The 14,941-nt window shown below is 40.3% G+C and overlaps 1 protein-coding gene across 1 annotated transcript in view; it reads right to left on the bottom strand.

Moving 5' to 3' along the window:
* Positions 1 to 1,144: 1,144 nt before the first annotated feature.
* The window catches only part of map3k1 (mitogen-activated protein kinase kinase kinase 1, E3 ubiquitin protein ligase), a 78,340-nt gene continuing 64,543 nt past the window's right edge, over positions 1,145 to 14,941 (bottom strand). The window contains exons 15-20 of the mRNA XM_078397057.1: positions 12,911 to 13,063; positions 8,470 to 8,632; positions 7,312 to 7,443; positions 6,841 to 6,983; positions 5,023 to 5,154; positions 1,145 to 4,635 (exon numbers count right to left, since the gene is read on the bottom strand). Coding sequence (XP_078253183.1) covers positions 4,489 to 4,635; positions 5,023 to 5,154; positions 6,841 to 6,983; positions 7,312 to 7,443; positions 8,470 to 8,632; positions 12,911 to 13,063 — 870 coding nt within the window. The 3' untranslated portion in view covers positions 1,145 to 4,488. The remainder of the gene's footprint in view (positions 4,636 to 5,022; positions 5,155 to 6,840; positions 6,984 to 7,311; positions 7,444 to 8,469; positions 8,633 to 12,910; positions 13,064 to 14,941) is intronic.

The raw sequence follows: 14,941 nt of genomic DNA, 5'->3' as shown, positions 1-14,941 counted from the left end.
TGAATCCCACTCATTATCTCAATGAACTTTCAAACTCTGACAATCTGGCTTCTGTTGTCATTTTAAATTGCTCTAATTGTTTGTTATAATCATGGAAATTTAGGATGTCAACACAGCCCAATTTGAATACTAGGTAGTGATAAACTGATAAATCTGTTGTGATTGGCTGTATGGAATAGTTGGATAAACTTTGGATTGTTCTCTTTGCAGTGTCAGAGGCTGAGGGGCAACCTGATCAAAGTTTATTAAATCATGAGGGTCATAGAGCAGAAAGTCTTTTTCCAAGGGTGGAAACATACCTTTTCGGTGTACCGTGGTACACACCAATAAACCTAAATCTAAACAAAAATTGTGGCAAATTTTTGTTTTACACAGAGAAAATGGTAGGTGCCTGGAACGTGTTTCCAGGATTGGAAGCAGATATGAAAGTGATGTTTATGAGGCTGTTAGAGAGCCACATGAACAGGCATGAAAGAGGGATATAGATCATGAGCATGCAGATGGGGCTAGTTTAATTTGGCATCATGTTGGACTCTGCCATTGTGTGCCAAAGGACCCTTCCCGTGCTGTACTATTCTACATTTACCGCAACAACAGATGAGCAAGAAAAGTGCTGGAGGAATCAGGGTGGCGCAGCTGTAGAGTTGCTGCCTTACAGCAGCAGAGACCTGGGTTCAATCCTGACTCTAGGAGCGGTGTGTACACAGTTTGTGCATTCTCTCTGTGACCGGTCCGGTTTCTTGCTGCATTCCAAAGACTAAACTCAACAGGTCACACCTCATCTGTTGACAGACAACATTTTGATCTAGACCTTTCTTCAAAAAAATAAAATCCAATTGACTAGACCGTTTCACAGCCTTGGAGTTTGTGATTGTTGTCCTTGGACTGCTGTTATATCATTTAATGCATCATTCAAGAAGTAGCATACCATCAGTATGGGATTGTGGAATTTATTTCCACCGAAATCACTGGATTGTGATTTGAATCTGAAACACTGGCAACATCACCTGCCATTCACCATTTAAGCTACTGATCTTAAACACAATTCACTGCAATTAGCAACAAAAAGCAAACATGAAAATGTTGTTCCATAAAAGAAATCACTTTTATTTACTAGAAAGACAAAAACACCAAAATAGGTCCAAATTATGCTATAAAATGTTTCAAAATGGGGTAAAAATTTCAATAATTAAAATATTTGATATATTTAAAATTACAAAGGATACATTTAACCAATTTTTTCAACCCGAGAGATTTTTATTTTTTATTTTGCTTGCACAGCAAGGTGCTAATAAAAGTCAGCCCTTAAGCCCTGGAAATTTTAGAAATTACAGTCCCATAGCAAATAGTTTCATGATGAAAGTGTACTTTGGTAGAAGAACTATAGGACACCTGAGGTAGTAGAAACTGGAATAAAACAGCAGTAGACGTTATTTACAATTTAAGAAGTACCAAATAATAATAAGAACAGCACAAATAATTACACATTACATTTTCAATCCAGCTCTGATCCAAAAGAAAAAGAATATTACATCACATGTGCATAAAATAAAAGAAAATTACACAAAATACATAATTACCAGCAAGCTGAGGGCAATGCAAACAATCTCAATTAAAACACATCTTGAAAATAAGAAGCATCAACTTTTTAAACAAGCCAGATGCTGAGATCTATAAAGTAATACTGATTAGCTGAGGTTCATCAGTTTAATGCCTTTGTCAGAAAGTGAAAATATGACAAAAACATCTCCAGTATAAAATGGCAAGTGTGCATCATTTAAAGCTCATTAGAAAACACTTAAAACGTACTGACTTGAAAGGACCACAATACGATTCCAAATTGTCAATAACATAAGGAGTCAGAGGTATCAAGTATCTACAAATACCTCTGAACACCTTTTAACTCTTCAAGCAATAAAAGCACCTTTCTACCCAATAAGGAATGTAACACAATATTAACACATTCTTTATAAAAATTAACATTTTCTGAGCTTCACATTATAAATGGGCTTTAAATTAAAAAAATTGAAACTAGGGACCAAAACCCCTCACATCATTGATGCTTAACAGCCTCTTACTTTTTTGTATAACCCCTGTATATCAATTTGACACAAATACTTTCGTTTACCAAACTTGCCACAGTTAGTGGTAACAATAATTAAAAATCTGTGAAGACAATGAAGACTTATTGCTGGAAGAGTTAAAATACCTAATTACACCTATAGGATACAAGCTTTTACAGCCAACCACTTAAAAAAACATACAAATATTTAGACTCAATTTAAAAAAAACATCAAGTAAAATGCCACTTTGTGAGAATTTAGACAACTGAAATTTTGATAATGTCAATCAGAATTTGTTTTGCCACTTTAAAACAGTGATTAATGCAAAATATTTTCAATCGTCAATCCAATTGTGCTATTTAAATACATCAATATGTATTTGTTCTTTCATGTGAAGATAAAACCGAATATCTTAAAAGTTGACATTTAGATAATGTCAATAAAATAATGCGTCTAATTCAAACCATTTTCCTTTTAGTTTAAGGAAAAAGTAGCAACGGAAATTAAAAATTTAATAATGCTCAAGGTGTTACATGTAATTTTTCAATAAGCCTGTTTTCATCCAAGATTCATCAGCATTTAAATCACTGCCATTCTGAAGCAGATGGCTGACTAAATGGCAAACATTTAATTTTGTAGAGAAGAGCTGGACTAAAATCAGTATTAAAGACATTACATGGGGGGGGGGGGGGGGGAGATTAAGTTGAAATCCAAGAAATATGATAAATGAAAAAATCTGCAGATCAAGGATCAAATAACTTTTTTTGCTTGTGTGTTCAGAAAATTAAAGAAATAAGACTTTCTCGCACAGATCCCAAAATTGTACAGCAGTAAACAAAAGCGAAGTTCAACTGATCGAGAAATATTTACACACTGAAGTCGAATAGACTAGCACAAGTGAAAGGGCCAAATTTCCATAAAGAAATTCCATCACTGTGATTATTTGACAATGGAATTCAAAAGCTATTTGTTCAGCATTTAAAAAGAAATAGGACATTTTCAATATTTTTTGTAACTCAATGGCTGAATTGTGGCATAAAACTTCTACACATAATTTCTTATTTGAAAATTACCCTTCCCTGAATATTAAACAAATTAATCCCAAGTCAATATCACAGAGCTCCTTGTAACTACTAGCAAAACAATTTGTCCACTAAAACTGGACAGATACAGCAGGCACCTTTCTAGTAAATTGTCCAATCAACTGAAATGATTTTCCAAATTCACTGTCTTCACATTGAAAACCTATAATAAGTACTCAAGTAGACTGCTGACAGTAACAAAGGGTAGAATTTCCCCTAAGCAGCGCAGGTTTCAACCAGCTTTAAAATTTACCTAAAACGTCCAAAATGGCACAGAAGATTGAGAAATTTCAAGTGCAAATTACGTCAAGTTCAAATTGTAATCTTTTGTGCTAGTTTAAAAAAAGCACCCCAAATCTGATTCCACCCACAAAACCAGAGATTCAATTAATATAACAAGTTTTCACTGCATCTGTTTGTGGGGCTTTGAGGAGGCCCTCAAAATTAAGGCACGCTGGCAACAATAGACATCTTTTTGAAACTAAATATAAAACTGATTAAAGTTTAACATTTAAACTATCAGAGCCTTTTTCAGTGATTTGAACCTGGGGATGGGACACGTTAAAATATTTAGCATCTTTTAAAAACCAAACTTATTTTCAGCTGCAAGAAAATAGTATTAGCTAACCACATTTAAACTTTTGTACACAAAATAGAAAACATCACCGTCTAAAATGCTGCCGGATTGTTATGGTTCACGATGGACTTCACTTATATTGATTGGAAACTTGAGCAAATAATATCCAATTTCAAACTCTAGTGCAATTCTATGCGCAATTTGCATTAGTGGGCCGATTGCGCTCAAAGTGGAAAATCTACCCCCAAATATCTCAGCACAAAACCCAGAAACAAATCTTTTACCAGAACATTTTGTAAATGAACTTAAGGGGAGTCTGGCAATGTTAACATATCCTTTGTGCTACTTCAAAAAAGCATAACCATATCCAGTGGCAGTTTAACACAGCAAAAACTCTCAGGAGCCCCTCAGCTGCTAGTATTAGCTGAAAAAGTGCTCCAATGGAAGAATGTTCTCGCAACTGCCCTATAGCTTTTAACTGGCAGATCCAAAATACAGTTCTGGCCAACAAGGACAAGTCTAAATCGATAAAAAGGCACAACTTTTACAAGAACAGAACATCTGCATACTATTTTAAAGATATAGATCCTTGTGTGGTAGTCATTTCCTGAGACACAGGCTCCGTTTGGCTTTGCTGCTTTTACTTCAAACTTGAGGCCAGTTTATCTGTTTGTGTAGCTCTACAATGCATTGCAGGCCAACACTTGAGCATTTTCTTTGTTTCAGTAGTTTCCCCTGGCACAGCTTTCTTCTCTGACAGTGTTCTTTACCACGTCCGGAACACTGGGTGTTTCAGGAGCTCCCGTGATGGAGGTCTCTCCTGGGGCTGAAGCTCCAGGCACCGCAGAGCCACATCACGCAGTGCTGGCGATAGATGATTTGGAATTGTGGGCGCACTCGTTGCACTGGCAATCTGTTCAATGTTGAGAGAAAATGCAACAGTGAAACACATTTCTTGGTATGCACTAAAGCGTACAATTTTCAAACTAATAATTTTGAAAATAACAAATACACCTGTTGCAACTGTGGTAAAAACAAAGTCTTAAACTGGCATAGTATTGTAATGCAATATTCACATTTGTTATGAGCAAGCGCAATTCTTGGTTTATTTTATTCAATACATTTTGTCCTTTCCTGCCCTTTGGTTATGTTTTAAAATAATTTACCAATGCTCAATATCGTTCAGCTGGGAATTGGGAACACTGCTTAATCCATGATAATTTCATGTAATCAAGACTCATTTTAAGAAATGTGCAATCTTTCAATATTTAATGTGGATATATCCCATAACTTTATCTACCTTAAAGATAAGAGCAAGGTGATTGGAGTGTTTTTCTGCATTCCAAGGTGGTTTGGCACAAGCCATTTCGATTATAACACAGCCAACGCTCCACACATCACAGCTTCTGCCATATGGCTGGCCCCGCAACACCTAAAAGAGCAAATGCCAAGATTATAGTGTGCAATTTTACATGCTTTCAATGGAGTAATTTGGACAGCAGAATGAGAAAAGATCTACAAAGCACGCATAACAACTGAAGTTATTGCAACATTCACAAATAACGTGAAATAACGTAAAAATGCAGATGCTGAAAATCTGAAATAATTATAGAAAATGCTGGAAGAATGCAGCAGATTAAGCAGCATCTGTGAAAAGAGAAACAAAGTTAACACCAAAGACAGACAAAATCCTGGAGTAACTCAACTGGTCAGGCAGCATCTCCTACCGACACAACAAAGTTAACACCACAGGTCCAAGATTCTTGCTCAGAACACACACCAAAACAATCTTTTGTTCAATTCGAAAATGTTTTTGTCCAAGAGGTCAGTTGAAATACATTCTACCACTTACGACTTATTAAGATGCTTTGTGTGCTTGCATAGTCACAGAAATAGCTGCCTAGATTTTAGTAGTGATGCTCATATTGTCACAAAACATTCTCTACATTTGTGGCTTAAAACAGAAATACAAACTTTAAAGCAATGTCATAGTTTTCACAACCGCTTAATTACCAGTGCAACATAAAGTATCTGCCCAGTATTTAGAGCACTCTCACACAAAATGAAACGTCATTTAAGTAGGGATAATTAAATTGCGTCAGCAGCATACCAACAATATTTTAAAAATGCCCTCTGAACGGTTCTTCCATAAACTAGGCCGCAGTCCTACCCACCTCTACCCTTTTGCAGACATTGGAATTTGTCTGAATCAAATGCGCTACAAAAATGAGAACTATATTTTACACTCGATATCTCTCCCTTTGTTCTACATTTTGTATTTGAGTTTGACTTGATTGATCAGATATAGTATTATCTGATCATCCAAAACAAAGCTTTTCCCTGTACCTCGGTACATGTGACAATAAACTTAACCTAATGTCTATTTATTGAAGCAAATACAGCTCTTCTGCAAATGAGGATTCATTCCACATTCTTCCTCCACACCCCTCCAAAAACTAGTCACGAGAATATTTGTTTCAGACCATACAACGGTTTCTACAGCACAGCAAATAGAAACATACAAAATAGGTGCAGGTGGCGGCCATTTGGCCCTTCGAGCCAACACCGCAACATGACACTTATTCTGTAAAACAAAATGGATCACACGGTGGAATTTGTAGCGAAGGACTTTTTTTGCATTGTTTTCTCAAATCAACACAAACTAGCAACATTTTGGAACATTAAGCAAGAATGCCAAGGGACGACTCCAATATCATATATCATATCATATATATACAGCGCGGAAGCAGGCCTTTTCGGCCCACCAAGTCCGCGCCGCCCAGCGATCCCCACACATTAACACTATCCTACACCCACTAGGGACAATTTTTTACATTTACCCAGCCAATTAACCTACAAACCTGTACGTCTTTGGAGGAAACCGAAGATCTCGGAGAAAACCCACGCAGGTCACGGGGAGAACGTACAAACTCCTTACAGTGCAGCACCCGTAGTCAGGATCGAACCCGAGTCTCCGGCGCTGCATTCGCTGTAAAGCAGCAACTCTACCGCTGCGCTACCGTGCCGCCCAATATCTCTATCAAATGTAATGATTGGAGGGAAACAGCAATTAAGAACTACTCAAATATAAAGAGGAATTAAATTTAATTAATCTCACCTCAGGTGCCATGAATGCAATAGTCCCTAACAGCTGTCCTTGAAATTCACCTGCACCAGTGCCCTTTGATGCCAGCCTGGCTGCAGCCCCAAAGTCGGCTATCCTTAGTCGCTGTCCTGTGCTGTCAATTAACAGATTGGCACCTAGGAAACCAAATGCTACAAGTTAGTACAGTAATCCACGAAGGAAGCAAATTCTTTTCCCAAGTCACAACCCCAAATATGCTCTCAAATATCTAAAATGCATTCCAAAGAAACCTCATCCCTCAACAAATACTGACAGGCACACATTTTTTAAAAAAAGGAGAAAATGTTATTGGATATCACCAAAGGGTTCTGAGGGTTTAAAAGGTCAGAGCAAGACAGCACCTCAAAGCATGGTTACTCACAACAGGACCTATTCTTGTACATAAATTTGTCTAATGTGTCTTTTGAACACATTGTTGTTAGCCAAGGATCAAGGGATTTTTACCTTTGATGTCCCGGTGGATGATTTGGTTCTCGTGAAGATAAGCCAAGCCTCGCAACAGCTGCTCATTGTAATTAATAATAACTTGTTCCTTGAAAGCACCGTATTTGTTCAGCAAATGTGAAACCGATCCACCTGGAAGGTAAAATGCCATGCAAAAGATATTATAAAACTTAGCATATTAATTTTGTTTAAATGGAAAATTGTATTTTTTAATTTTGCTAATGCAATATCATGCTCATCTGCTTGCTGTTTCTTACAACACAAAGGCAGCACTTTGAAAATCACATAATGGACTTAAGTGTTTTTAGGACATCTGGAGGTCATGAAAGAAGCTTTATAATACAACTTTCTGTCAGAGGGCAAAATATAAAATTCATGAGCCAAAGTAGCCAAAATCATTTGTTGTTAAATTCCAGGTTTAGTTTAGAGATACAGCACAGAACAGTCCCTTCGGCCCATCAAGTCCGCGCTGACCAGCAATCCCCACACACTAATACTATCCGACACCAAGGATAATTTACAATTTTACAAACCAATTAGCCTACAAGCATATACGTCTTTGGAGTGTGGGGGGGGAAACCAGAGCACCCAAAGAGAACCCACACGGGTCACAGGGGGAGCGTACAAACTCCATACAGAGAGCACCCGTGATCAGGATCGAACCCGGGTCTCTGGCGCGGTAAGGCAGCAGCTCTTCTACCACTGCCCCTTATTCCTTCAACCAGTAAAATACTTCATTCTTGCTCAAATTTGTAATTTGGAAACAGTCAATTAGTCTTGCATCCCAACCCTTTATACATTTTTAATTCCTTTTCAAGTACTTATTTAATTCACTTTTGAAAGTCATTATTGAATCCATTCCAAAGATAAGACACAAAAAGCTGGGGTAACTCAGTAGAATAGGCAGCATCTCTGGAGCAAAGGAATGGGTGACGTTTTGGGTCGATACCCTTCCTCAGACTCGACCCTTCCTCAGACTCGACCAGCACTCACTCTTAAAAATAATTATTAGCTTAATGAATTTCTCCTGGAGTGCCTACAATGCTAATCAATAGCTTAATAAATAATTTATTTTTTTAAGATCAGCAAAAACAAGCCACCTGAAAACAAATTATCTATGTTATGAAATAATTTCATGAATTTAAAACAAATTCTTACCTGCCATCCATTCAACGAACAAATTATAATTACTCTTCTCACAAGTGGCACCCAACATCCGAATGATATTAGGATGGTAAAGATGTCCCATCATACGGATTTCTTCCCTTAGAGTCTGTACCACTTCTTCTTGCTCAGTAGATGTGTTCCTGACGTATGTCACCTGTTTCGTGAAGTTAGAGGGGAAAAAAAGTACACTGATTTGACAAAATTCCACATGCCAAATTCCACATGCCAAAGGACAACAATTCAAAATATAATTAATGGGTTCTAACATGAAAACCACCAAATGCAAATTCAAATTTTCTTACCAATTGTTTTCAGATTTTGATACCTTTTCAACCTCTACACGCTGTTCCATCACTAATTAAATGTGCTATCCACTCCTTTTCATGTATTCATTTTTTGGAAATCTGGGTATCAGTGACAATTAGAGCAATTACTGTACATCCCGAATTGGTCTCGAGAAAGTAACAGTGGGGCCACCATCTTGAAGCACTGCAAACCTTTTGGTGAACGTACTCGAGCAATGCTGTTGAGTTGGGAGTGAGCCCATTCCTAGCATAAACCTATATTATCAAAAACACTGCATCTCTTCCTTCATCTACAAACAGTCAACTATGTGTTTAAAGCTAGGAACACTTCTTACTGATGGGAACAGGGATTATTTATTTTATCAGGATTGAACTAATCTCAGATGTCTCGGGGAAGAAGTTTTCTCTTCTTGCATCCTTGAGGCTGCATGATCTGAAGCCTCATGTTTTACTAGATATTCTAAGTGAGCCCAATTATTTTCCTAAGCACCCAATTGTTTTTCTAAGCAAGCCTACTTGCTCGACATAGGGACTGTTAACAGACAATTTCATTTCAGCTGAAAAGCCTGTTTTAGCCGTTGCATTACAGCTTGGCATTGAGCTTTTGAGACTCACCAGGGCTCCACTCATACTTGCAAATGGAAGAGTATTCCCTATGCTACTCATGTATCATGTAGATGGTGGAAAGGTAAAGAGGCAGGTCTCTCGCCATAAAATACTCATCACCTGACTGGATCTTGTAGGCATGGTATTTATGTGACAGGTCAAGCTGCCTTTGGTCAATGGTGAATTCTAGGTTGTTGATGGTTGGAGACTCAACCGCCCATGGTAATGTTGTTGAATGTCATGGATGGTTCGATTCTCTCCAGTTGGAGATGTTAATTGCCCAGTACTTTTATGGCACTGGTGTTACTTGCCATTTATCAACCAATGCCTGAATGTCAAATCCTGACTTATGATTGCTGGTTGGTCATTAACGAAGCAGCTAAAAGTGGTTGGGTCCAAGGCAGTGCATTGATAACTCTTTCAGCGATGCCCTGAGGGAGGGATGATTCATCTCCAACCAGATAGACTCTCCCTTCCTTTGTGAAAGTACGACTCCAACCACTGATGTGTTTTCCCTTTGATTCACCAGAATTGCTTGTGCCACATTTGGTCCACTGTTGCCATAACTTAATGGGCATGTCTAGAATTCAGCTCTATGGTCCATGTTTCGGGCCTGAAGATGAAGAACCTGGCAAATCCCAGACTGGGCATCAGTGGTCATGTTATTGGCGAGTAAGTGCACCTTCCATCAATTTGTTGATGACTGAGGGTAGCTTAATTGGGCAGTAATTAGCCAGCTTGGATTTGTCCTGCATTTTTATAAATATTACACACATGGGCAATTTTCCACTTTGATGGGTAGTTGTTAGTGTTGTAATGGCATTGGAAGAGCTTGGCTGGAAGCACAGCTAGTTGTGGAGTGCAACTACAACTGCAACATCAGTATAGCCAAGGTGCTGTCTGGCCCATAGCCTTTCCTGTATCTAGTGTTCTCAGCCACGTCTAATATTACACGGAGTGAACTGAATTGGGGAAGAGTAGGAATCTATGGTGGCAATCTCAGGAGAAATCAGAGATAAATCAATTCAGGATTTCTGCCTGCGGATGGCTACAAATGCTCCAGTGTCGTCTTCAGCACTCACTTGCCAGAACACAACAAAATAGAGGATGGTTGCATTCTTGAGCCTCTTAGTTGAGTTAGCAATTTAAGTGTTTAGACTGGATGTGTGAGATTGCAAAACTTCAATCCAATCAACTGGCTGTGATATCGCTTAGCTGTCTGATACAAACCATTTTTTGCTGTTTAGCACGCATGCAATCGCAAACTGCGAGTTCACTGGGCTGGCACCTCGTCATTTTTGGGTATGTCTAGCATGCACTTCTACACCCGTCTACACAATTGACCTCCTGGGTCGACTATATAGATAGAACGAGAGTCCTTAAAATTTTATGCCAGATAAAATGATGTATACTTCCGCTGTCGATTATGGTCCACGGTGGTTTAAGGATAACTAGTTCCGAGCCAAATTCTGTCCTGAGTCTAACCAATGTGGGATGATTGTAGTGACCTACGAGGCTATGCAATGGTTGCTTTCACAAAAGCTGTCTTGGACAGCACGAGTCAAATAGCTTATCTTCTGTTGATTCATACGACACTTGCCACTGTGCCAGACTACAATTGATATCCTTCAAGATTCAGTGCGGCTGCAACCAAGCCACTACTGCCGATGAACATTGAAATCTACCAACCAGAAATATTTTGTGCCCTTGGTGCTTTCAGTGGTTGTTCAACATGGAGGAGCACTGACTCACTGAGAGAAGAAAGCAGTGGTAATCAGGAGGTGATTTCCTTGTCACGACTGGTGGAGTACATACCCTAACCAGCATCAATGGTGACAAAGTGAAAATGGTTAACAGCTTCAAGTTCCTAGGTGTAAATATTACCAATGATCTGTCATAGCCCAAACACATTGAAGCGACAGCCAATAAGGCACACCAATGCCTGCATTTGCTCGAGACTGATGAAATTTGGACAGTCTCACATGACTTTTACAAAATTCAACAGATGCATCATAGAAAGCCTTTCCAGGTGAGACAAAGGTTCACCTGCACCTCCTCCAACCTCATCTATTGCATCCGCTGCTCTAGATGTCAACTTATTTACATCGGCAAAACCAAGCGCAGGCTCGGCGATCGCTTCGCTGAACACCTGCGCTCGGTCCGCATTAACAAAACTGATCTCCCGGTGGCCGAGCACTTCAACTCCCCCTCCCATTCCCAGTCTGACCTTTCTGTCATGGGCCTCCTCCAGTGCCATAGTGAGGCCCACCGGAAATTGGAGGAACAGCACCTCATATTTCACCTGGGCAGTTTGCAGCCCAGTGGTATGAACGTCGACTTCTCCAACTTTAGATAGTCCCTCTGTCCCTCCCTTCCCCTTCCCCTTCCCCTCCTCCTTCCCAGATCTCCCTCTATCTTCCTGTCTCCACCTATATCCTTCCTTTGTCCCGCCCCCGATATCAGTCTGAAGAAGGGTCTCGACCCGAAACGTCACCCATTCCTTCTCTCCCGAGATGCTGCCTGACCTGCTGAGTTACTCCAGCATTTTGTGAATAAATAGAAAGCAGACCATCTGATTGCATTGCAGCTTAGTTTGGTAGCAGCTCTGCCCAAGACCGCAAGAAATTGAAGATGTAGCCCAGCCCATCACACAGACCAAACCTCCCACCACTGACTCCATTTGCCTCAGAAAAGCAGCCAACAGAATCAATGGCATGTCCCACCCCAGTCAATCCTTCCCCCTGCTCCTATCCGACGGTGGTACAGAACCTTGAAAGTGTGAACCACCAGACTCGGTAACAGCGTCTTCCTCTCTGCTATCAGACCTCTGAAAGGTCCTTTCACAGCTAGGGTATAGTCCGATTCCATAGTCTATCCCATTGAATTTTGTCAATGGAACTGAAGCACTGCAATATTCTGCACTGTACCTTCCCCTTCGCTCCATCTATTGTACTCAGTTTGACTTGATTGTATTCAATATATGGTATATCTGATCTGTTTGGAGAGCACACAGAACAAAGCTTTTCACTGTACCTCAGTACACATGAGAATAATAAACCTACACCATAAGACTTAGTGGAATCTGAATCAATTTAAATACTCGTGCCCAGATGCCTGCAGGGAGAATTTTGCAAGATCAACTGCACTGGGAGAAACTTCACTATCTCTAAATATGGTCAATGCCAGGTGGTCTTGCTGGCTTTATTCTGTTTCAAAGTGGCAATGGTACAACCATGTTGCCTAATGAAACATTTCTCATTTAAAATAAAAGCCGGCCTCAGTAATGGTAGTCATTAAACCACCAGATTGTTATTAAACACCCATCTGATGGCCTTCCAAGAGGGTAATTTGCCAAATTTACCCAGAGAGATGGATATTTAGGTGAGGTCAATCAAAAAAAAAAACACAAATACAAAATATACTGCACATATTCAAAAAGTTACCAAAACTCAGCTTGAGCACCAAATTTTGAAGGCTGCTACATCTTCTCACTAGTAGTGTCTTAGAATAATAGGAAATACCTGTTTCACAGCCATTAATGTCCCTGTTCCCTGATCTTGGGCCTGGTAACATGAAGAAAAGGCTCCAAGCCCAATCTGTTGGCCTTTGAACCATTCAACGCTTTCTCTGTAAGCAAGTTTTGCTTTGGTATGTCCAGGTAGAGTTTCTGGTGTCTGCAATTTGAATAATACCTCATTACAAAACATGTTTAACTTACATTTCACAGTGCATTCCAGTTACTGTTACATACACCGATCAGCCAAAACATTCTGACCACTGACAGGCGAAGTGAATAACATTGATTATCTTGTTACAATGACAACTGTCAAGGGGTGGGATATATTAGGCAGCAAGTGAACAGTCAGTTCTTGAAGTTGATGTGTTGGATGTGGGAGAAATGGGCAGGAGTAAAGACCTGAGCGACTTTGATAAGGGCCAAATTGTTATGGCCAGACGACTGGGTCGGAGCATCTCTGAAATGGCAAGGCTTGTGGGGTGCTCCCGGTCAGCAGTGGCGAGTACCTACCGACAGTGGTCCGAGTAGGGACAAACCACAAACCGGTGACAGGGTGTTGGGCGCCCAAGGGTCATCGATGCGCGAGGGCAACAAAGGTTATCCTGTCTGGTCCGAACCGACAGAAGGTCTACTGTGGCACAAGTTACAGAAAATTTTAATGGTGGTCACGGGGGGAATGTGTCACAATACACAGTGCATCGCACCCTGCTGCGTATGGGGCTGCACACGGAGGAACAACAGCATATTAGGCAGATGGTCATAATGTTTTGGTTCATCAGGTCATAATGTTTTGGCTGATCGGTTTATACAATAGGTTTATAATCATAGAAAAAAGCAACGCCCGTTAATTGTTTTTTTTGTTTGGAGGTTGGGATTGAACATTTATGTGGCAAGATTTCCAATAGCTAAGAACAATTTCTATAAAAGATTTAGATAAAAATGCTTCACAAATAAATTAGCCTGCGATTTCGGACAAGGAATTGCAGATGCTGGTCTACAAAAAAAGACTCAAAGTACTGGAGTAACTCAGCAGGAGCAGCAACACCCCTGGAGAACATTTTTCAGACCGATTGAGGTGGTGGGGGGTTGGGAACAGAAAGCTGGAGGAGTGGCAGGCAAGTGATTAGTGGATACAAGCTACGGTGGTGAGGGACAGACAGATGGCCGGACAAAGGCCAGAGGTGACAAGACAACATGGTGTGAAATGAGGATAGAAGAGTTGTCAATTGAGAAGCTAGAGGAAAGAATGTAGTTGGGAGGGGAGGGGAGAAATTGGTGCAAGTCTAGATAGAGTCATATAGTGATAGAGCATAGAAACAGGCCTTTCGGCCCAACTTGCCCACACCGGCCAACATATCCCAGCTACACTAATCCCACCTGCCCGCTTTTGGCCCGTATCCCTCCAAACCAGTCCTATCCATGTACCTGTCTAACTGTTTCTTAAACGTTGGGATAGTCCCTGCCTCAACTACCTCCTCCGGCAGCTTGTTCCAAACCCCCACCACCCTTTGTGTGAAAAAGGTACCCCTCAGATTCCTATTAAATCTTTTCCCCTTCACCTTAAACCAATCGTCCTCGATTTGCCTACTCTGGGCAAGAGATTCTTTGCATTTACCCGATCTATTCCTCTCATGATTTTATACACCCGAGGCACAGGAAAGAGGAGAGGGTGGGGAGTAGTCTGGTTAGTTACCTAAAATTGGATAATTCAACATTCATACCTTTGGGTTTTAAGCTACCCAAGTGTAGTATGAGGTGATGATGGAGAAGTCCCATGACAGAAAGGTCAGTATGGGAATGGGGAGTTAAAATGGTTAGCGACTTGGACTGTACATGGATGACTAATTATCAATGCGCCTGGGAGATTCAGTAGGCCTTGGCAGACTGACCGCCAGTGTTCAATTAAACAGTTGCAGAGTCCACGCTTGGTCTCGCCGATGTAAAGGAGGCCATATCTGGAACATTGGATGAAGAAGATGAAGTAACTGGAGGAACAGTAGAGGGAGGAGCGTAGGAAAGAGGCCAAGCTAGGACG

The sequence above is a fragment of the Rhinoraja longicauda genome, chromosome 1, assembly GCF_053455715.1.
Source record: "Rhinoraja longicauda isolate Sanriku21f chromosome 1, sRhiLon1.1, whole genome shotgun sequence".
Lineage (NCBI taxonomy): Eukaryota > Metazoa > Chordata > Chondrichthyes > Rajiformes > Arhynchobatidae > Rhinoraja > Rhinoraja longicauda.
The sequence above is the reverse complement of the archived record's forward strand: the minus strand, read 5'-3'. Positions and strand labels throughout refer to the sequence as shown.